The sequence below is a fragment of the Podarcis tiliguerta genome (genome assembly GCF_965153285.1).
Source record: "Podarcis tiliguerta genome assembly, chromosome: 11".
Lineage (NCBI taxonomy): Eukaryota > Metazoa > Chordata > Lepidosauria > Squamata > Lacertidae > Podarcis > Podarcis tiliguerta.
Genome location: NC_139544.1, coordinates 46,255,196 through 46,276,385, shown reverse-complemented (window position 1 = coordinate 46,276,385; position 21,190 = coordinate 46,255,196). Strand labels below are relative to the sequence as shown.

General features: G+C 42.0%; 1 protein-coding gene across 2 annotated transcripts in view; it reads right to left on the bottom strand.

Moving 5' to 3' along the window:
- The window catches only part of NUP155 (nucleoporin 155), a 37,134-nt gene that overhangs the window by 5,702 nt on the left and 10,242 nt on the right, over positions 1-21,190 (bottom strand). Inside the window, exons 10-29 of one of the 2 annotated variants that reach the window (XR_014502778.1) lie at positions 20,995-21,092; positions 19,956-20,108; positions 19,713-19,813; positions 18,657-18,827; positions 16,400-16,510; positions 14,971-15,065; positions 12,797-12,885; positions 11,774-11,836; positions 11,536-11,686; positions 11,212-11,278; positions 9,476-9,594; positions 8,704-8,807; positions 7,848-7,981; positions 6,601-6,792; positions 5,979-6,117; positions 4,436-4,571; positions 2,978-3,131; positions 1,967-2,071; positions 1,682-1,836; positions 8-339 (exon numbers count right to left, since the gene is read on the bottom strand). Coding sequence is in view for 1 of the 2 variants with exons in the window: in XM_083402650.1 (XP_083258776.1) it covers positions 8-137; positions 1,682-1,836; positions 1,967-2,071; positions 2,978-3,131; positions 4,436-4,571; positions 5,979-6,117; positions 6,601-6,792; positions 7,848-7,981; positions 8,704-8,807; positions 9,476-9,594; positions 11,212-11,278; positions 11,536-11,686; positions 11,774-11,836; positions 12,797-12,885; positions 14,971-15,065; positions 16,400-16,510; positions 18,657-18,827; positions 19,713-19,813; positions 19,956-20,108; positions 20,995-21,092 (2,467 nt within the window). In the remaining variant the exon portion in view is untranslated. The remainder of the gene's footprint in view (positions 1-7; positions 340-1,681; positions 1,837-1,966; positions 2,072-2,977; positions 3,132-4,435; positions 4,572-5,978; positions 6,118-6,600; positions 6,793-7,847; positions 7,982-8,703; positions 8,808-9,475; positions 9,595-11,211; positions 11,279-11,535; positions 11,687-11,773; positions 11,837-12,796; positions 12,886-14,970; positions 15,066-16,399; positions 16,511-18,656; positions 18,828-19,712; positions 19,814-19,955; positions 20,109-20,994; positions 21,093-21,190) is intronic. The other variant, XM_083402650.1, reaches the window with a different exon arrangement.

The window sequence follows — 21,190 nt, the reverse complement described above, 5'->3', positions numbered from 1 at the left end:
TACTTACTTCCATTTTCTCTTCCAATTCATGCAAAAATTCACCATCTGCAGCAATTGGTGAGATGGCTGTGGAACTCTTAGCACTCAAAATGGCACGCGCAATATATTCAAGACGCTGCTGAAGTGAGATCTCAGTGCTGTTAAATGACATAATGGTGTGACTAATATAGTAGCTTCCATGAGCAATTATCACAAGAATGTTAGCTGTTTTCAATATTTTAATCTAGTTCTTCAGTCTGTCTATTTCTCTGCAGTACGTTATTCTTTGTCTAACTGCTCTAACACCATTACTCCTGTATCTCCTCGCATCTTGCACCTTGGCCATTTCTTCTATACCATCTAGAAATACATAGAAACCAATAAAAATTCAGTTTTAGAAATGTAACATACAGATGCATGGTCTGATAACGTCGTCAAAACTTATCAACTGCTATCCACAATAAATTTCCTCAATGCATGTAAATGCTTTTATGTTAGCAGCTACAGCCACATCCTATGCTACTGGAGTCCCCCACACTGTATGCCATGGAAAAAAATGCTTCCTTGTTGGTGTCTTAAGAAAACATTGCTACTTCTTTAAGGCTAGTTGAGATTATACCTTTGGCATGATCGGGAGTAAGTTTGAATCACTCTCCTCATCCATAGATAGCCAAAAGAATCTCCAGAGGGGGGCTGCAATCTCTCTTCCTCCTATTTCAGGTGGGGTGCTGAAAAAAGGTCATTCCCAGTATAGAAACAAGGTGATCTCTTTCTCCATTGGCAGAGGCTCAGGACCAGGGAAGAGAGGTTGCAGGCTGGATAGGAACCTTCCACAAGCCACATCTGGCCCATAGGCTGGAGCAGGCATAGTTAAACTTGGCCCTCCGGATGTTTTGGGACTACAACTCCCATCATCCCTAGCTAACAGGACCAGTGGTCAGGGATGATGGGAACTGTAGTCCCAAAACGTCTGGAGAGCCGAGCTTGCCTATGCCTGGGCTGGAGAGTCTCCATCCCACTCTACATGCATACTCAGAAAAAGGTCTTATAAGTTCAAGGTGTGCCTAGGATTGCAGCCTGAACCCTAAGTCGAGTTCTCCACAACATGTATTGCATAATTAATTTTATCTTCATATACGTGATTGCATTCAAACAGAATTAAGCCCCTGATTTACCTGCAGATCCATTTCAAAGCTTTTAATTTGTGGATCCACCAGTCAAACACAGCTCACCAGCCAGCCATGTATGATGACTCATCGGGGGGTCAGTAATCTTGTTTTTGAGGCAAACTTGGGGATGCAATCACAGGAAGATTGTCAAACATGTTGAGCCCCCAATACCTGGTCAGTAGGCTTGTTCAGTTTGATCAGGCATGGCCAGACCTGGCCCTCCAGCTGTTTTGGGACTACAACTCCTACCATCCCTAGCTAACAGGACCAGTGGTCAGGGATGATGGGAATTGTAGTCCCAAAACAGCTGGAGGGCCAAGTTTGGCCATGCCTGAGTTTGATGGATCACAAGTTCTGTTCTACCTTAGTGTCATAAAGATTGCTCTGCAAAAATTATAACGTAAGTAAATAACCAAAGAATACTGGAAGTACTTCAACCTACCCTGGGACCTTACAGTGAAGGCTGAGCAATCAATCAATCAATCAATCAATCAAAACATTAGATGCAATTGCTGATAACAAGCTACCCTTACCTATGCATGTCTGCCAATTTTGCAAGTACTCTGGCCGCATTACTAAAACTTCCGTTTTTTTCAAAAAACCTCCACAGAAGATCCATATAGCGAACTTTGTTTTGATCAACTTTGGCCATACGTGCCAAATATGGCTCCAGAAAGGGAGAGTTTATCTGCAGGAATCAAGGGGGGAAATGTAAAATCCTATTAGCTTGCTAATGCAGTGTTTTATGAAATGTGTATCTTAAACACTGTACATTGTATTTATTTATCTTCATCAACTTGGTTTGTGACCTTACTTACTTGCAGCAGTTTATCTGACAGATCAGCTTGGACCAACCAGCTGTAAAGAGCAATACTAAAAAGTTCATCCGTAGAACGCTGGGCCAATTTTAGCATTTGTTCAAACTGCAATGAGAGAAGGGGAGGGAATTGAAAAAGATCTCTAACAGTATATCTTTATTACACTTTTAGTCCTACTAGGTGTTTCCTATGCACCAGTTTAAATTCCTCTAATGAATAATACAGGTGAAGGTTTTTATAATCTTTTTATAGGCAACAACAGCTGCCAGGGTAATGATTGCTACTAAATGGAAGTCTCAGGACACACCAACAAAGAAAGAGTGGATTTGTAAATTAAATGAGTATATAGAATTGGCAAAATTAACTTCAATTATAAGATATCAATCAAATCAAAAGTTAAGAATGGAGTGGAAGTATTTTGAAGATTATATGTCAAAATATTGTTCTAAAAATGACATGCTAAGAGGCTTAGAATAAAAACGTAGCAATAACAAAATCAATAAAGAAAGAAGGAAAAATCAGAATTCAACAAAAATATTTTATTATAGAATGCAAGGGGGAAAGGTAGAAAGAAATATAAAGAAGTTGAATTGCTGTGGAGGGGAGTAGAGGGTGGGTGCTGGGTTTTATAATTAGGTGTATAATTATGCAGCTGTTGTAATCTAGATATTATATTTTATGTGAGGGAATCATTGGGAATTTTGGTTATTATGTATATATGTGAAGTTTCAATAAAGATCTTTGAAAAAAATAATACAGATGAAGGTTGTTAAACTGTACTAACAGCTTCACAATAAATTTACAGTAAGTTAGTAGTCTGGATCTGAAAAATCATACATGTCCTGAAGGGAATTTTATCGAATAGCAGGCCCTTCCTGGGCCTACTCAAGGCCTTCCTTCAGCATAGCTAAAGCAGTTCTTTGAATCCTGGATATTAGATTTATGACAAGCTTAAAAGTACTTCCTGGGCAAAGTTAATGGCAATTCAGTGTATGCCATGTTTTTTCTTACATGATGTCCTGCTTCTTCATTGCTTAGCATATTGGGATCTGATGTCAAGACAGGAGGACCAGGTTTTTTGGGCACGCTGGGAGACTGTGGAGCAGCTTTACTTTGATTGACTAACTCCTGGAGAGTGTCCGTGATGCACTTATAGCTGTTTAGCCTGCAGAAAAGTGGAAACCACAGGAAAATGACTCACAAGCAAAAACTTCCAAGCACCCACAGCAACAATTTATTGTCTTGCATATGCATGTTATTTTGTGCTAGATAGTAGAAGCTTTGATTCTTAACATCACTTCCTAGATTGCCAGAGGCTGGAATGGCTGTAGAAAATATGTAGGAATTCATCTGCAATTCAAAATAATTAGTGGATAAAGCAACATAAAGAAACGACCCACTCTGTCACTCTTCCTTGGTTACACATCTGCGGGGGCAGGGGGGATGACAATGGTGAATCTTAAAAATTTGGACCCTTTCCATTTCTCAGGAAGGTAAAAAATAAACATCAGAGCTGGTCACTTTTTATTTTGACATAAAAAAAACCCCTCTACAAGATATTAAAGTGTATGTAGTTTTTGTAATTTTAAGTTTTTACCATCAATGTGCCTTTTTTCTATTTGTGCTCACAAATACAGCTTTTGTTGTATTTAAGGCTACAAAGCCTGGAGAGGGGAGTCCCGGTGCCTCAGGTTAAGCCCAGCCCAGGTAGAGGGAACCTTAAGGCACTCCACTCTTCCTTTTGGCTACTTTATTTCCAAAAATCCACAACCTCGTAAAACAACTGCTAACATCTCTGTCCTAAAACTCACTTTGGGTTTTAGTAAAGCAAACAGTCTAATTTGTCAGCGCCTAAATGTTATCGAGCGTCAGAACAACTTGGCCACAATAAGGAAATTTTGCCCATGGTATGAGTAGTTTCCACCTACCCATTTCGACTCTCTGGCACCCTATCTGCATAACCTAGCAATTCTAAAATACAGATGTGCCTTTACTCTCGCAAGATTGAATGTGTTGCCCTCGGCTGAACTTGAGGGACGATTCCAAGAGATTCCACATGAAAAACGCTTATGTCCCTGTGGAGATGGCAGCACCAAATCGGTGGCGCATGCCTTTCTTTATAAAGATTTGAGGAATGAGATTATCACCCCTCTTTTATTGTCCATTCCAGGTCGCCCAGTCACTGCCACAGTGTCCTTTCTCTTGGCAGATCAAGATGAGCAAGTGACAGCAAAGGCTGCAAGGTTTTTAGCTGGGGCAATTAGAATAAGATCCACTGCTTGACTGTTGATTCGAAACCTAAAATGTATTTTATATAATTGACTTTTTATTTTTATTTTTTGTGTATCATATTGTTGTTTTATTGCTATGGCCGATGGCTGACGCAAATAAAGATTCATTCATTCATTCATTCATTCATTCATTCATTCTCTGCCCTGAAGAAAATTTCAATTGTATCCCCAAACTTGCCTTTCCTGGAAAGCCTGACATCCAACAACATCTTCCTCTGGTTCTCCATTTTTGTAATAATGGAGTCCAAGACCTTGGGGATCTTTCTTCTCTGCAGCCATGAGAGAAAGTTCTACCACACCCTCATAGAAACGTACTTGAGATTAAAAAGAAAAGAAAAATACATTAACAGAGATAAGAGTGAACATAATACTACAGAAATTGACAATATGAAAACAACCTATTTCAAATTAGAAAATGTGAAGTCCTAATTCTAATTATCTGATGCTGTGGGCTGCAGGGGCAGCTGTGTATCTACCCACATTCTGAAAACTATGTCCCTCTGTGAAGCCCCGGAAAACTAGGTTTCCTCAATGTTTCAGTATTTTATGCAAGGGCAGTATACAGTGGTACCTCGGGTTAAGTACTTAATTTGTTCTGGAGGTCCGTTCTTAACCTGAAACTGTTCTTAACCTGAAGCACCACTTTAGCTAATGGGGCTGCCATGCCACTGGAGCACGATTTCTGTTCTCATCCTGAAGCAAAGTTCTTAACCCAAGGTACTATTTCTGGGTTAGCGAAGTCTGTGACCTGAAGCGTCTGTAACCTGAAGTCTATGTAACCCGAGGTACCACTGAAATTCGAACACATACAAAATCACGAGTACTGTGTGATTAGTTTCTGAAACCCTCAATTCACATATTAAGTGTTACACATATGATATCAGATTTCTCAAATGATAAAATATGCCTGATGCACACAAACATAAAAATTACAGGGAATCTGAATTTTATTTGAAGGTCGAGGAGGAAATGGTGTCTGGCCATGAAACCAAACACAAGTCACAGTTACCCTGCTTGCAACTTCATTCTTCCAGGAAAGAGACAGGAGTTAAGGAGTGGAAGAGGGTGAAACGCAGACATCAGGTTGGTTTGGAGTAGCCAAAGTTGGCAGCAGGAGCACACTCTCGCTCCGTGGTTCCTATCTCTTCCTCTTATTTTAAAAAATCTGTTCTGCAAAAAGCAGGAGACCTGCATCTGTTCACTGCAGAGGCAGAAGAAAGAATAGTTTCAGAGAAGACGTGGGAAGGTGCCTCCAGTTGCAAGGACCCAGCCAGTCTTTCTTCAGAAGAGCCTGTCTCCTGGTGAACAGCGCAGAAAGCACATCAGCGTTCTGGGCCACTGGGTGGCAGCAGATAGGGAAAAATATGTGTTCTTTAGTGTTGTATTGCATTTTTTTCTAACTGTGATGTATGTGCATCACTTCCTATACTGTTTAATACTGATATTCCTGTAGCAGTTGGTCTGCAGAGAGATCAGTAGACCCACTGAAATTATCCTCCTAAATCATGTCCCTTTCTTTCAATGGGTGGGATTCAACTAAGTTATACTCAGAGTACACCCACTGAAATTAAAGAACTAAGCTAGGTCCATTACTTTCAGTGGGTCTACTCTGAGTAAAACCTAGCTGAATACCACCCACTGGGTCTACTCTGAGGATGACTTAACACTGGAAACAACACTATATTCATAAAGTTAAAAGTTCAGTGATGCTTGTAACTCACCTTGCCTATACTGTGCACAGACATTGGCGAGATCTACCTGTGTGCTAATCTGTTGATATTCTTTCAATGACTCCCTTAGCATCTTCTCTTTTTCAGATTTGTTCTGAACTTGTCGGGACCGCTGAAGTAGTTCATTTGCCTAGTAAGACACAAGCATAGATCAAAGTCTGCATTCTTCATTTGAACTGCACACACTGAACATTCAGTGGGAAGCCAAGGCCTATAGCAGCTTTGCACTGTGTGTTGATTTACTGAGATTGAGGTTGAAGCATCCATCACACTTAACGAAGTCAATGAATTATTCTACTTCCTGGCCAGAAGTGATATTTTTTGTCTAGGAAATTACGCTTGTGCTAAGCTGTCTCCTTATCCTTCTACAGATCGTAACACTCATCTTTCAATTATTTTCTTAAAATGATCGCAGTAGTTTAATATTAAATATTTTCCAGTGACAACTGATAAATTTTAACACTTCTATATGCATATTATTCTGAGCACAGCATGACAGAATGCAATTCTCATATTATATTGCCCTCACTAGATGCAGAAATAGCATGCTAATGCACACACACACAAAACCCCTACACCCTTACTTCTTCTCATATTGGTTACTATACCATACCTTGGAACAGATAGCATCATCTGTGCTGTAGAGCAGTGGACAGATGTCTTGTAAATGTGAACTAATCCCATCAACAGCAGCATGGTCTCTGATGTAACAGTTGATGAGGGATGCAATAAGGGCTCCAGTTAGCTCTCTATCTCTAATTACCAAGTCTCTGAAAGTAGTCACCTTCAGGTGTTCCTGAAGCTCCTATGGAAAAAGCACATCCCCAATTTTTACTGTAAATGCTTTTTTCTTGTTTAAATTTTGTAAGAGAGAAATCCTGCTGCATTTACATTACAACAAACCATCAAGGACAGCATAATTTACAGCACACATTATCTTTTTTAAAAATATGCATAAGATTAAAATAACTTTGATAATGTCAGCAGAGAAGGGCACAACCTGCAAACCACCCTCTACATCAGCGTGAAACTCTGTTTTAATAAACCAATATAAGAACTTGCATCATAATTAAAAATGATTTTGGTACTTTGCAGGTTGCCCTTTAAAATAGTGAGGCACTCTGAAATATTTAAAAGACTGCAAAATCACTAAGTGATACCTATTGTCCAGAAGATCCCAATGTTCTGCTTTGAACAATAAAACTCCTATGTCTTCCAGGTCAAGAAGCAAGGAGTGATCAAAGGCTGATCGATCGCCAAATATTTGTGGAATAGTTTATCTCCATTGTAATATTGCAAACAGTTTTGCCTAACAATTTAGCTTGGAAGGTACTGGTTCAATAAAGCTCAAAAGGAAGGTTTGGACAATTAATGATTGGGAGTTGCTGCGCCATTAAACTTAATTAATGATTGGGAGTTGCTGCGCCATTAAAGGTAACAGACTTGGACAACATCTCGGATTGGAATGGAGTCAGAGGAAGCTGTGCTGATAAAAAGACAGTTGGAAAAATATATACTAACAAAGCTGTATTCGATGGATGAAAGTACATGATGTTTGACATGACTGAGAATCGTGGACTCGGGGACGGAGAATTACAAAGCGTCAAAATCGAGATGTGGAAAATATGGCAACAACGAGAGGCAGGACTGAGATGTGGAGATATGCTTCAGAGATCCAGACTGTGGGGAGCTCTGAAAAATTAATAACTATAATTTGGACTATAATTTGGTCTTTCTTATTTTAGTTTTTTTTTAATTGGAGTATTGTGATTGGATATATTAATTGGATGTTTTTAATTGGAAAATCAATAAAAATGATTTAAAAATAAAAGAAGAAGCAAGGAGTGTTGTGGCACATACCTTCTGAAGTTCACCCACCACAATGTTGAACTGATGCTCACAAAGAAGCTTCCACAGTGCCAAAGCCTGGCAGGTTTTCCGAACAAGTTGCTGGATGCCTTGAAGGGAGGCCTTCTCTGTTAATTGTGCCTCCGCTGTAAAAGTGAAACGGACACTGCTAAATTATAACTTATTTCTATCCCCTGAACATGTCACACACACAAGGGTGAATGTGTCAAGTAACAGATGCTTTCACAAAATGTTTTCAAGCACTAGAAACAAAGAACTATGTGGCATGAAGGGATCGTTGGCTTACCCAATTCTAACACTTCTCTGCTAGGTAGGATTCACCAGGTTTAAGCGATCCCTAATATGGTAATGAAGTCATAGTAAATAACAAGATGAAAGATGAAAAAAATATTTTTTAATAATTCCAGTGGCACCTTGAAGATCAACTAAATATAAGCTTTCAAAGGATGAGCTTTCGTGTGTAATACACACTTCGTTAGATACTCTGAAGCAGAGGTTGCTTCACCCTTCTAACTGTTGATGACTGTTATGGCAGTTGGTTCCACAGGGAAGGGCAAGGGATTTTTAAAGGGATAGATGACCAAATTTAGCTTTAGTGTGTATAATGGGACATGAATCCCATATCTCTCTTCAGATCAGGTCTCTCCATAGTTTTTAGTTTAGTAATGAGTTGTAATTCAGTAACTTCTCTTTCAAGTTGCTATTTCTATTTCTAGCCTCTCTCTTTCAAACAGTCTCAAAATATTCACTGTTTACTATTAAAGCTAGAAAGAAATTGTCCCCATGTATTTTTCTTCAAAGATACATGCTAAAGAAGAGAGAAAATAAAAAAGAGCTATTTATCTACCATGAAACTTTCTCTGGAGCTCTTGCTGCAGTTGCTGAGAACTTCCACCATCGGACCGCATGAATCCGAGTAATCGCTGCTGCAGGTTAGCTGAGGTGGCAAAGCTTTTTCATGAAAAACAAGGGGAAAACGTATACAGTGTATAAATAGGGTATGGTGTGTTGGGGCCGTCACATGCGAAATATACAGTAGTAAAAACTGGTTTAGATAGCAGAAGCTGTTTAATATGTTAACAGTAAACTCAGATTCACCACCCTTTTAAGCATCCTTCAAAGCACCTTAAGTCTGGTTATCTTAATTTTGTCAGGGAAAGGCCCTCTAATAAGAAGACTTAGAGACAGGTAGGGCAAACAAGTTCTACTTTGTATTTGCTGACCTTGAGTCTCCCATAGGGCTGTGAGCCCTAAATTAAAGTGTTCTGGGAGTTATTAGGAAGCTATTCTAGACCAGGAGTCTGGCGTAAGTCAGTTTAGTACCTACGGCCTGAGGATTGGCAGGTTAATGCACAGTCCCTTTTTGGTCCCCCAAAGTCCTCATTTGTGGTTTCTGATTAAACTGTGGCTGAAAACTGGCCTAAGCTGTATTTTGTAAGCTGCTATAGAGACCTATCAAGTTGGATAATATATCTGCTATAAAGACCACAAATATCCATCCATAAATACTGGAGATACACATGTTTTCTAAGGGAACAACTCAAACTTTCATACCAGTTATCTGTACAACACAACTGTCAACCACCAATGCTTGTTTTCCTCAACACCCTTAATCTTACCTGGGATTTCTAAGGGATCCTATTGCTGCAAATTGTGAATTCCTATCCAAAAATTCCTGCAGCCCTTTTAATTCTTGTAGTACAGTTTCTAACACTTGTGGTGGAACACTGCTTTCAACCTAAACAAGAAAGAGGTTAACTGAAATGAACCTATTTGAAACTAACCAATTTTAAATTATTCTAAATTTCTGTTCTTGGAGGTTTCTGGGTAGATGACTAGGAAGTGCATCCTCCGGTAACCAGGAAAAGTCACTGTTAGGAAATGTTGCTTTGCAAAACCTTTTGAGCTGGAGTCAGACAGGGGAAGAAGGGAAGACCACAAGTTTCTCCTTTCCCCTGTGCATGAAAAGAAAACTGCAGAGGAAGCCAGTCCTTACGAGGGAGATGGGGAGGAGAAAAAGGCAAACCTTTTAGTTGCTGCTGAACCAATGCTGTGCAGCTCTGGACAAGCTGAGAAAGCTCTTTGCTGTGATAACCAAGGAGTGATGGTGTTGGGGCCTGAATCTCCCTTTATGGTGTAACTTCCTGATACCAGCCTTGCCTAGTTACTAGTTACACTTCCCAGTCATCAAGACTGCCCTATCCCAGAACCTCCAGAGAAACACACCTGACAGCAGGTAAACAGAATCCAGATCTATGTTTACACAAATAACTGCTTTTCTAAGCTTACACATTGTGAAGAATCAAGCGATTAACCTTCAAACCTGTCCTTTTCCCAAAAATTGGGTTTTGTAGTAATGGGTTTTTGTTTTGAGATCACCAAGAGGGAGAATTCAAACTTGCAACCCCCACCACCACCTTGAAGTGGAAAACCTATCACTTGATTCTGCAAAATTAAGCTACTAATATTTTTGGACGAGGGATGGCTGAACCCTTCTATATGACAAGCTGTTTTTCTATCTGAAGAGAATTTGGGTGAGGAGTAGAATTCAAAGGTGAAACTTGCTATTCATCTTTATCAGGGGCCGGCAAAGTTTTTGTGGCTTGGGTCTGTTCACGGTCCTGCAGACACCGTGGTGGGCTGGAGTGCGCGCACGCACACATGCACAACCGCTATTTCTGGCGCGGAGGAGGCATGCGCAGCTTCCCACTGGCTGCAGGAGCTTCCTGTAGCCAGTGGGAAGCTGGCCAGCATCGCGGAAGGCGGTCCCCATTCTGCTCCACGCCAGTTTAGCGCAGCGCATGGAAGCCGACCGAGTGGGCAGCGGGGGTCCATGGGCCGGTTAGACCCCCATGGGCCGCTTGTGGCCCATGGGCCTTAGGTTGCCGACCCCTGATCTTTATTATCATCAGCATTTGAGTTTAAAGGCTTGCATTTACTATGCATATATTACTCCCCTCCCACCCTCAAGCTCTGAATACACCTATACTAAGAATGGCACAACAGTGAAGTGATGTGTTTGGATCTGGCACCCACTGTTATCAAAGAAGATCAAAGGTTACAGTCACCACCGCTGATTTATGCTGGTACAAAGTTCCAGCCAAACCTATTAAACCCAATGATTACAGGGACAAACATGTCCTTCCCTTCTAAATCCATCTTCCTGAAATGAAGAAAATAATAATACGGTTCTTATGCAGTGTGGTGCTTTGTGATGGCACACTGACCAATAGTCACCGAGTTGATTTCCTTCATATATAGACATCAACACCAGTATTAACCCCCAAACTACCAACTACCCTTAGAAACTTCATATAAGATTCCAAAACAGCCATTAATACTCATCAGTACTTACAGCTACAACTTCTCGATTGCCACTCTTGAAAACTCTCTCCACAACTATACTTCCATCCCAAATGTTTCTGGAAAGCAATAAAATACAATTTTGAAATTTAATGTGATCAGCATATGATGACACTGGAAGCTTCTGCTTCCCTTTTAAGCTTAACCACAGCTTAGTGTGCTGTGAAACCCTAAACTATGATTAATCTTATCCATATTTAGTGGAAACATACCAACACCATTTGAAGTTGGTTGTTTCCACCAACCACAGCTAAGAGAAACTTCATTTTGTCAGGTTATAACAACATGTCTTCCCACCTTTCCATAAATAACTTACCCTATGATCCGAGAGAAATATATGCAGATACCATTGTGCTTTCCAGAAAACACTATCTCGGGGCACATTATGCCACTAAGAGAAGCACTGGGTTGAGACATGTGACTGCTTGAAGTGAACACTGGAGTTGACATGGTTGGAGGATGCAAACCTGGAACATAAACTCAATTTTTAAAAAAAGACAGAAGCAAGATTATAAGGACTAGAGAAATATATTTAAATAATTAAAAGGAAATACCTTGGGCTGGTGTTGCCAAAAAGCTTGGATTAGGGTAGGGGCTACTAGCAGACATAGGAGAACCTAATATAAGAAGAGCAATGCATACTATAAAGCAACCATAAAGCAACAATACATAGCCTAACAAGACAACAGGAACCTACCAATAGCATACAAATTGATCCAACAGCCCCCTCAAGCACACAAACAAAACTCATTGCAGTCAACTATAGGCAACCATCCACACCATACCCCCCCCATGTCTATCTCAGCACCCACAAAAACCAATAAATGAACAGAAATAGAACAGACGCACATGATGCTAACACAAAACCCTCATGCATACCCTATGTAGAAGGACAGTTTACTACCCCCCTTCTTCCCTCCCCCAACTTTATACTGTCCATAACGTGTCTCACACAAAATATGAATGATCTGTAGAAAGTATTCTATGAACTGAAAGAAGAGATGCTGTATGTACTTTTGTAACCCAAGAAAATCTTTAATAAAAACAATTTTTAAAAAGTAATAATCAGAGCACAGCTTTAAGAGATTACAATATAAAGCCAGGGAACCATTATTCAGTAATTGTCTGCCACCCACAGTTTGCTATGAGATGTCACTGGCAGAGATGGATTACAGTTCAAGACATATTGAAAGAATTTAGAGGGACGGGCATATCTTTGCATCGCACACGGGAAAGGGTGAAAGAAAAAGAAAATTAGCCCCCCCCCCCAATCTTCATTTATTGTTATCACTATTTCAACGCTCACATATTGTAGATATAAAATACGGAGGAGATTTATGTTGCTAAATTGATCTGTGTACTAAAACAGTTCAAAGTACTGTCAATTTCCTCTTCTTTCAGCATGGGAAGGGCATTTGTACCATAAGTATAAATGCACTTCTGAATCATGAACTCGACAGTAGTGAATGACTACTAAAGCTACACGAGTGGGTGCAAGTGGATGGAATGTTTTTGCAAAATAAAAGGTAAAAAAAAAACCCTCTTGCCTAAAAGTACTGACTATATTTGCTGCTTACCAGGTGGAACAGGAGATCCCAGTGCGTACCCAACATTACTTGGAGGCGGCAGGGTGGATGGAAATCGCATCTGTGTTTCACCACCATATCTGAGATTTACAAAATTAAAACAACTGTATCAATGCTGCAGTCAGTTCTCAGGTTATTTTTAAGCAGTCAAACAGTCAATAAATACTTCTTTAGGTGGCTGAATTGTGAAGCGTATGTAAAAAATAGCTTGCCCACTGTTTAATGTTATGTCTAAACCCTATAATGGTGTGTCAAGGGGACCCTCTGGCCCATGGGCCAAATTAGTAAGGTAATTAGGACAATTGCGGTCCAGTCATGGCAGACTCTGGGGTTGTGGCGCTCACCTTGCTTTACTGGCCGAGGGAACTAGCGTACAGCTTCCGGGTAATGTGGCCAGCATGACTAAGCCGCTTCTGGCGAACCAGAAAACGCCGTTTACCTTCCCGCTGGAGCGGTACCTATTTATCTGCTTGCACTTTGATGTGCTTCTGAACTGCTAGGTTGGCAGGAGCAGGAACTGAGCAACGGGAGTTCACCCCATTGTGGGGATTTGAACCGGCGACCTTCTGATCGGCAAGCCCTAGGCTCTGTGGTTTAACCCACAGCGCCACCTGCGTCCTTTAAGGGACAAATTAGGACTGCCAAAACAGTTTTTCCTTAACCATGCCCACCTGCCCCACAGCTAACCATCAGGTGTGAAACAGGACAAAAGGGTGGCAGCAAAGGAACAACTGGAAGTTTAAAGTGTGCTTTCAAGTGCTCTTTGGCAAGCAGCGCTCAATCAAGCCCTGCTAGGATTGGCTGTATTAGGGAGATCCCCATGTGTAGATCAGCTGGTGAATGCTGATAGCAAACCCCTTGAAACTTTTAGCTCCTGCCATAATAACCCTGCTGAAAAGCCCTAGCCCCATTCCACATGCTGCTGTGCCCTCAGGAAACAAGCCAGAGCCTTGATGTTCATGACATCTGAACTAGGGTCTGCGGTTTGCTTCCCTCAAAGAAACCACATGCAGTAAGCCATGAACAAATCTTGGTTATCATTCACAAACCATTAGGTTGGCTTTGGGTGTCACAACAAATCAGACCTTGACATAGGAGCCAACTCCTAGGGGCCATGAGGGCTTTGGCCTCCACAAAGTTGATGGGCATTGCCATTAAAATGGTGCATGTGCACTGTGTCATGTGATCAATCATGCAGGGCAGGGCTTACCTGGGCCCCACAATATTTCATTCAAGTTGGCACCCCTGGACCCTGACTTTGTTTTACAGTCGGACAGCAGCAGAAGTGGAGCAAGAACTTTTCAGCAGTGTGCATTAGCATTCTGTGGGTTCACGCTAAACAAAAGTTTGTTTTTACCTACAGTTTAATGTGACATGCAGATTGGGCCTCTGTGGCTAACCTTAAAAGGTAAAGGGACCCCTGACCGTTAGGTCCAGTTGTGACAGACTCTGGGGTTGCGGCGTTCATCTCGCTTTACTGGCCGAGGGAGAAGGTGTACAGCTTCCAAGTCATGTGGCCAGCATGACTAAGCCGCTTCTGGTGAACCAGAGCAGCGCACGGAAATGCCGTTTACCTTCCCGCCGGAGCGATACCTATTTATGTACTTGCACTTTGATGTGCTTTCAAACTGCTAGGTGGGCAGGAGCAGGAACCGAGCAACGGGAGCTCACCCCGTCGCAGGGATTCAAACCGCCAACATTCTAATCAGCAAGTCCTAGGCTCTGTGGTTTAACCCACAGCGAGACCCGCGTCCCATGTGGCTAACCTTAGCTATGTTTTATTAAAGCAAGTCAGTTTCATAAACCATGGTTTGAAGTTGACTTGTTTTATTAAACAAAGCCACTGTGTGCCTACTAATTAAATATGAAAAAGGTAATTTCAACACAAATTAGAACTTAGATGCTGCTTTCCCTAAACTATTTTTCTCAAGAGTGAGGTACAGAGAGGCATGATCATATCTTAAATCTATAATGACAAAATGAAACCTAGCACTATAGTTACTGAGAAACAGGAATCAGCTATTCCACAATGAAACTTTATGCAATGCTTAGTTTTAACAGTTCGTATGTTCCAACCAGAGTCCAGCACAACCCATTTACTACTGGGATACCATAGATATTTAAAGTATAATCTCTTGGCATAATGCAGATATGAATAATTTTACCTGAAAAATGCTCGAGTGGCCCAAACAGATACTTCTCTATCACAAGCAGCAGAAGAACAGGCAAGTATTAGGCAAGTAGCACAAGCCTGCTCTTCCTGTAAGAACCATCATTAAAAAATATCAGTAAAAATGACAGAACAATCTTGGTGCAGTTTTAATGAAATGAGGAGCAAGGGTACTAAAGGGTAACTTGTCTATTTAGAAGGAAGTCCTACTGACACCAATGGGGCCCATAAAAGATAAAGCTACCCCTGCCCGTACGGGTCAGTCGTGTTCGACTCTAGGGTTGTGCGCCCATCTCACTTAAGAGGCTGGGGGCCAGCACGGTCCGTAGACACTTCCGGGTCACGTGGCCAGCATGACGAAGCCGCTCTGGCGAGCCTGCACCAGTGTAGCACACGGAAACACCGTTTACCTTCCCGCTATAAAGCGGTACCTATTTATCTACTTGCACTTAAGGGTGCTTTCGAACTGCTAGGTGGGCAGGAGCTGGGACCGAAGACGGGAGCTCACCCTGCTGCAGGGATTCGAACCGCCGACCATGCGATCGGCAAGCCCTAGGCACTGAGGTTTTACCCACAGTGCCACCCGCGTCCCTCTAATGGAGCCCATATAAGGGTGTAAATAATTGCAGCCAGAAACATGGTGTGGCTACCAGATGTTAGGTATATAACTAGAAGTCATCACTATAGTGGAGGAGTATGCTGAACCGCCTTACTTGTCCAACACAATTAATAACACACTTACAGAATCTATTAAGATAAAATAGGGTGATGGCCACTAATCAAGACAGTGTCAAAACAAACAAACAAACAAACAAACAAACAAACAAACAAACACATAATGGAGGCTAACTATTAACCACTGGTAAAGGGATCCCTGACCATTAGGTCCAGGCGTGGCCGACTCTGGGGTTGTGGTGCTCATCTCGCTTTATTGGCCGAGGGAGCCGGTGTACAGCCTCTGGGGCATTGGCCGAGGGAGCCGGTGTACAGCCTCTGGGGCATGTGGCCAGCATGACTAAGCCGCTTCTGGCAAACCAGAGCAGCGCACGGAAACACCGTTTACCTTCCCGCCGGAGCGATACCTATTTATCTACTTGCACTTGACGTGCTTTCGAACTGCTAGGTTGGCAGGAGCATGGACCAAGCAACGGGAGCTCACCCCGTCGCAGGGATTCAAACCGCCGACCTTCTGATCGGCAAGTCCTAGGTTTAACCCACAGCGCCACCCGCGTCCCTTATTAGCCACTGAGAGACACCTAAATTGAGTCTCAGAGGCTCCCCCCCCCCCCAGTTTCTTATATAACCAGCAAGGGATCACTATCACTATCATAACCTGCTTATGAGCTCCCCACTGCTAGAGGTAGCATGTTGAACCCCTAGTTCTATCTTTGGCCTAATACAGTAAGGAAAAGTTAAATTCTCACCGGGTGCAGTTTGAAAAATCTTTCAATCTCTTCTCCATCACCTCCTGCATTGCACACAAAAAGATGTCGCAGCTGATCAACTGGTCTGAGTTTATGAAACATAAAACTCCCCTAAAGAAAAACAGAACGTTTTTTATTTATTTAATGGTGATTTCCATAGCATTTTTATTGGCCAAAATAATTTACACTTCTTACACCTTGTTCATCTTTATGACAGCCCTATAAGGAAAGTCATTAATAATTATATTTTACAAAAATGGAGAACGGTTCGTAAAGACGTGGCATGCTCCAGGCCAGGCACCCCCAAATTCGGCCCTCCAGATGTTTTGGGACTACAATTCCCATCATCCCTGATCACTGGTCCTGTTAGCTAGGGATGATGGGAGTTATAGTCCCAAAACACCTGGAGGGTCAAGTTTGGAGATGCCTGCTCCAGGCTGTCCAGAAAGTCCTTGGCCAAGGTTTGAACCTGTAATGTTCCCAAGCAGCTATAATATACAACAAATAACAATATTTAAGCTACAGTAAAGGGCTTGGGGGGGGGGGAGGAATCTTCTCCCATGCCTTTACTTGAGGTAGAGCCTAGTTTCAGAGATATTTGAAACAACCTCAAGATATCAGAGCTGTACCTCAAACCTTTTCATAACCAGGTAATAAACATAGCCACTTGTGCTACATACAGGACTGGAGGGCAGGGCTCAAGCTTGATCTTCTCACTTTTAGAAATTAAGTACAGTCCTCTCACGTCTGAATTCTCTATCATGTAAAGGTAAAGGTAAAGGTACCCCTGCCCGTACGGGCCAGTCTTGACAGACTCTAGGGTTGTGCGCTCATCTCACTCTATAGGCCGGGAGCCAGCGCTGTCTGCAGACACTTCCGGGTCACGTGGCCAGCGTGACATCGCTGCTCTGGCGAGCCAGAGCCGCACACGGAAATGCCGTTTACCTTCCCGCCAGTAAGCGGTCCCTATTTATCTACTTGTACCCGGGAGTGCTTTCGAACGGCTAGGTTGGCAGGCGCTGGGACCGAACGACGGGAGCGCACCCCACCGCGGGGATTCGAACCGCCAACCTGATGATCGGCAAGCCCTAGGCGCTGAGGTTTTTACCCACAGCGCCACCCACGTCCTTGTAGAGCCAGCATATTAAGAAAATTTTATTTTGCATCTACATGAAAGTCATAAAATGTTCCATGTTTTAACAATTATGATTAACACATATACATTAAAAGGCTCTAACAAAGACGCTTCAAAGGAATAAATTACTGGAGTAAGAAAGAATAATACGTCAGTATAGAGTCATAGAAGCGTAGAGTTGGAAGGGACACCAAGGGTCCTCTAGTCTAACCCCCTGCAATTCAGGAATCTTTTTGCCCAACCCATGGCCCTAATCTTAAGAGTCTCACATTCTACAAGCCTGAGTAGACAATTAATCCAGATTATGTATGTACACATATGAAGTTACCGTACTGGCCCGAATATAAGCCGCACCCGAATATAAGCCGCACCTTTAAAATTGGAGGGGGGGGGAGAGAAAATACCCAAATATAGAGAGGGGGGAGCCGGGCTGCGTTGCCAGCGGCCTTTCCTTTTCCTCGCTCTCTCGCTTCCCAGTCTTGGGGGAAATGATGGGGGGCTGCACGCAAGGTGAGTGCCGCTTCGCTACACTCCTGGCCTTGTTTGCCCTGTGCTCCTGGCTGCATACCGTAAGGTCACAAATATAAGCCACACTTTTCACGGTCAGAATTTGGGGGGAAAGTGAGGCTTATATTCAGGCCAATACGGTACTTTCCCCCAATTCCTTCCCAGAAAAGGTAGTTTGCAAAGCCAGTGGGTTATATCCGCTGTGTCACCATCTGATGGTACTGCTTCAGTCAGTGTAAGAAGAGAGGCAATTTTAAGAGATTCCTTCCTAAAGTTCCTCCACATCCCCAATATACTCTGGAAGGTTCCCCATTACTTCTGAGCAGATTTCAGAAGTGGGGTGTGGGATAAATGGCCAAAGGTGTTTCTCTCTTCCTTTTACTGATGAAAGCCTTACTGTCAGCTGACCCGACAACATGGGATACAACCAAGTGGTAGGACGCCAGAATGATTTCAGACAAGAATAAAAAAAAACACCACACTAGGATGTAAGAGATCAAATTCATTTCTAAACAGAGATTAAGAGCTTCTGAAAATGTCATCTGAGGTTCTGTTTCATCTTCCTCCTCTTTCTCTATTTTTATTTTATTTTAAGCAAGCAGTTGCACTACAAACCTGTGCCGAAAGGAGAACAAATTTCTTTGGCGGTAGCATATGCTGTTGTACAACTACAGGATAGTCAGTTATAGGAATTAGATCTTTATTCAAAGGTGTTACTATCTTCTGAGCTTTGTGATCATCTATTGCAGAAAGAGCCCAAGAATGTCCATCCACATGTGTCTTTGTCTGAAATAAGAAAGTAAAGAGTAAAAAAAAGTATAGAAGAGTAACTTGCTTTCCAATCATATGCTTCAGCTATAACAATTTCCATTGAACCTCTGCCTGCAGCTGAGGAAGCTAGATGTCCCCCTATCTTTCCAGCTGCCAATTATAATTCTATCCTTCACAGCATCTGCAATATTATTGTACCAAAGCTAAATGAGGATGTAAAAATATAAAGGTAAGCTAAAGGTCCTCTGGACGGTTAAGTCCAGTCAAAGGCGACTATGGGGTTGTGGTGCTCATCTCGCTTTCAGGCTGAGGGAGTCGGTGTTTGTCCACAGACAGCTTTCTGGGTCATGTGGCCAGCAGGACTAAACTGCTTCGGGTGCAACGGAACACCGTGACAGAAACCAGAGCACACAGAAACACTGTTTACCTTCCCGCCACAGCGGTACCTATTTATCTACTTGCACTTAGACGTGCTTTCGAACTGCTAGGTTGGCAGGAGCTGGGACAGAGCAACAGGAGCTCACTTCGTTGTGGGGATTCAAACTGCCAACCTTCCGATCGGCAAGCCCAAGAGGCTCAGTGGTTTAGATCACAGCGCCACCCATGTCCCTGAATCAGGATGTACTTCCCACCAGGCAATTAAATCTATGACTGCATCCCCCCCCCCAATAATAATTTTAACTCAGTATCAGAAATGTGAAAAGCTGGTCACAACTTGTGATATGGCCTTGCAATAAGAAGCAGAAAGGTGTCAAAAGGGGAAGTATCAGAAGTAGGAAACTTTTGAACTCTTACACAGATTTATGAAGAGAGAGGTGAAAGAAATCTAGGTAGACAAAACTATCATCTCTCACAACAGCTATTATTTTCAAAATAGCCTAGCAAAATATAAAGAATTACCTGTGTTTCCATCATTGGCTTTTGGAAAGGAAAAGAATCATGATTAACACACCACAATATATCATTATCCTCATTTTCTGAAGCAGCCATTAGCAGAACCCCTGAAAATATAATAATAATTTATTAAGAAATGATGAAACCTAAAATCGAATCTTATGATTCATCACTTTCTATAGGACAAAATAGCCTAAACTGGACAAAGAACTCTTAAATTAATGATAAAAACTCAGCTCCAGAAATTACCTTTGCTATAAAGAGCTTGGTGCACCTTTGATGGCTTTTCCACATTAGAAGCAGCAGAAAATCCTGGAGGCAGGCGGATGTGAACCAACGTTAATGTTGAAGGACGAGAAAAAGGATGCTTGAATGGACATGTACTAAAATACATCCGTACACCTAAGAAAAAAGCACAAGATACTCCATTAACAGTATAAACGTATTTCATAAAAGGGTTGCAGTACAATCCCATACCTGTCTACTCAGCGCTTTTTTTCTAGAAACCATGAAGTTGTTACAGTAAGTGCCACACTTTTTAACAACAAAAAAGAAGTGCTGTACTGCATAACCTTCAATACCCCCTGAAAAGAACTGTGTCTACTTCAAAATTAGTCCCATCAAGTTGAATGGGGCTTGCTTCCAGTTAACAGTTTTGGATCATGGCATTAATGAGTCTGAAGTATTCTGTTCAGATACGGAACTATTGAACAGCAACAACACAGACTGCTTCATTTCCCCCATTTAAAGGCAATGGTATGAATGATAATAGAAGCCTGGTTATTTCTAACTGATCCGCACATTTTAATTCCTCTTCACCCACTGTTTCTTGATCCCTTTAGGATTGCTAGGATACTATGATTCAGTGATCCTATACCCTATTGGCTCCCTTCTTTGCCTCGATTCTTCCTTTCAGTACCCGGTTGCTAGTTAGTTTCTTCCAGTTTGCAGGCACTCTACTCTCGAGGTCAGTTCAGATTCTAGACTGGGTGGAGATACTAACTGGGTTGTGATACTACCCACTTCCCCACCAACAGGTTATCCATGCCTCCCTTCTACCATGCACCAGAAATGATTGCATGAATCAAGCTATTCTACATAGAGGCCACCACATGCAGTGCCTGCCTTATGTAGCACATTATGTTCCTGACGTTATGTTATATATAACAGAGGGGAGGGACATTTACCTGCTCATTCATCATGTGAGCAGGCTTGCCACCCAGTAAGTTTTTGAACCAGGGCATAGACACGGTACTTAGCGTTATAGAAAAGGATACTGAATTCTTACCTGCATGAGTGATTGCCAATAACTGGCAATCAATGGATTCAGAATTTTCAATCACTGCTATCTGAACAATAGGCTTAAACACAGAACGGTCTATTGTCCTAAAAGAAAACCAAGATATCAGCTTGTGTACATGCAAGATCTTTTTACCATGTAAACAAAATGATCTAATAATAAGAGATTAAAGTCAGCTCCCCAA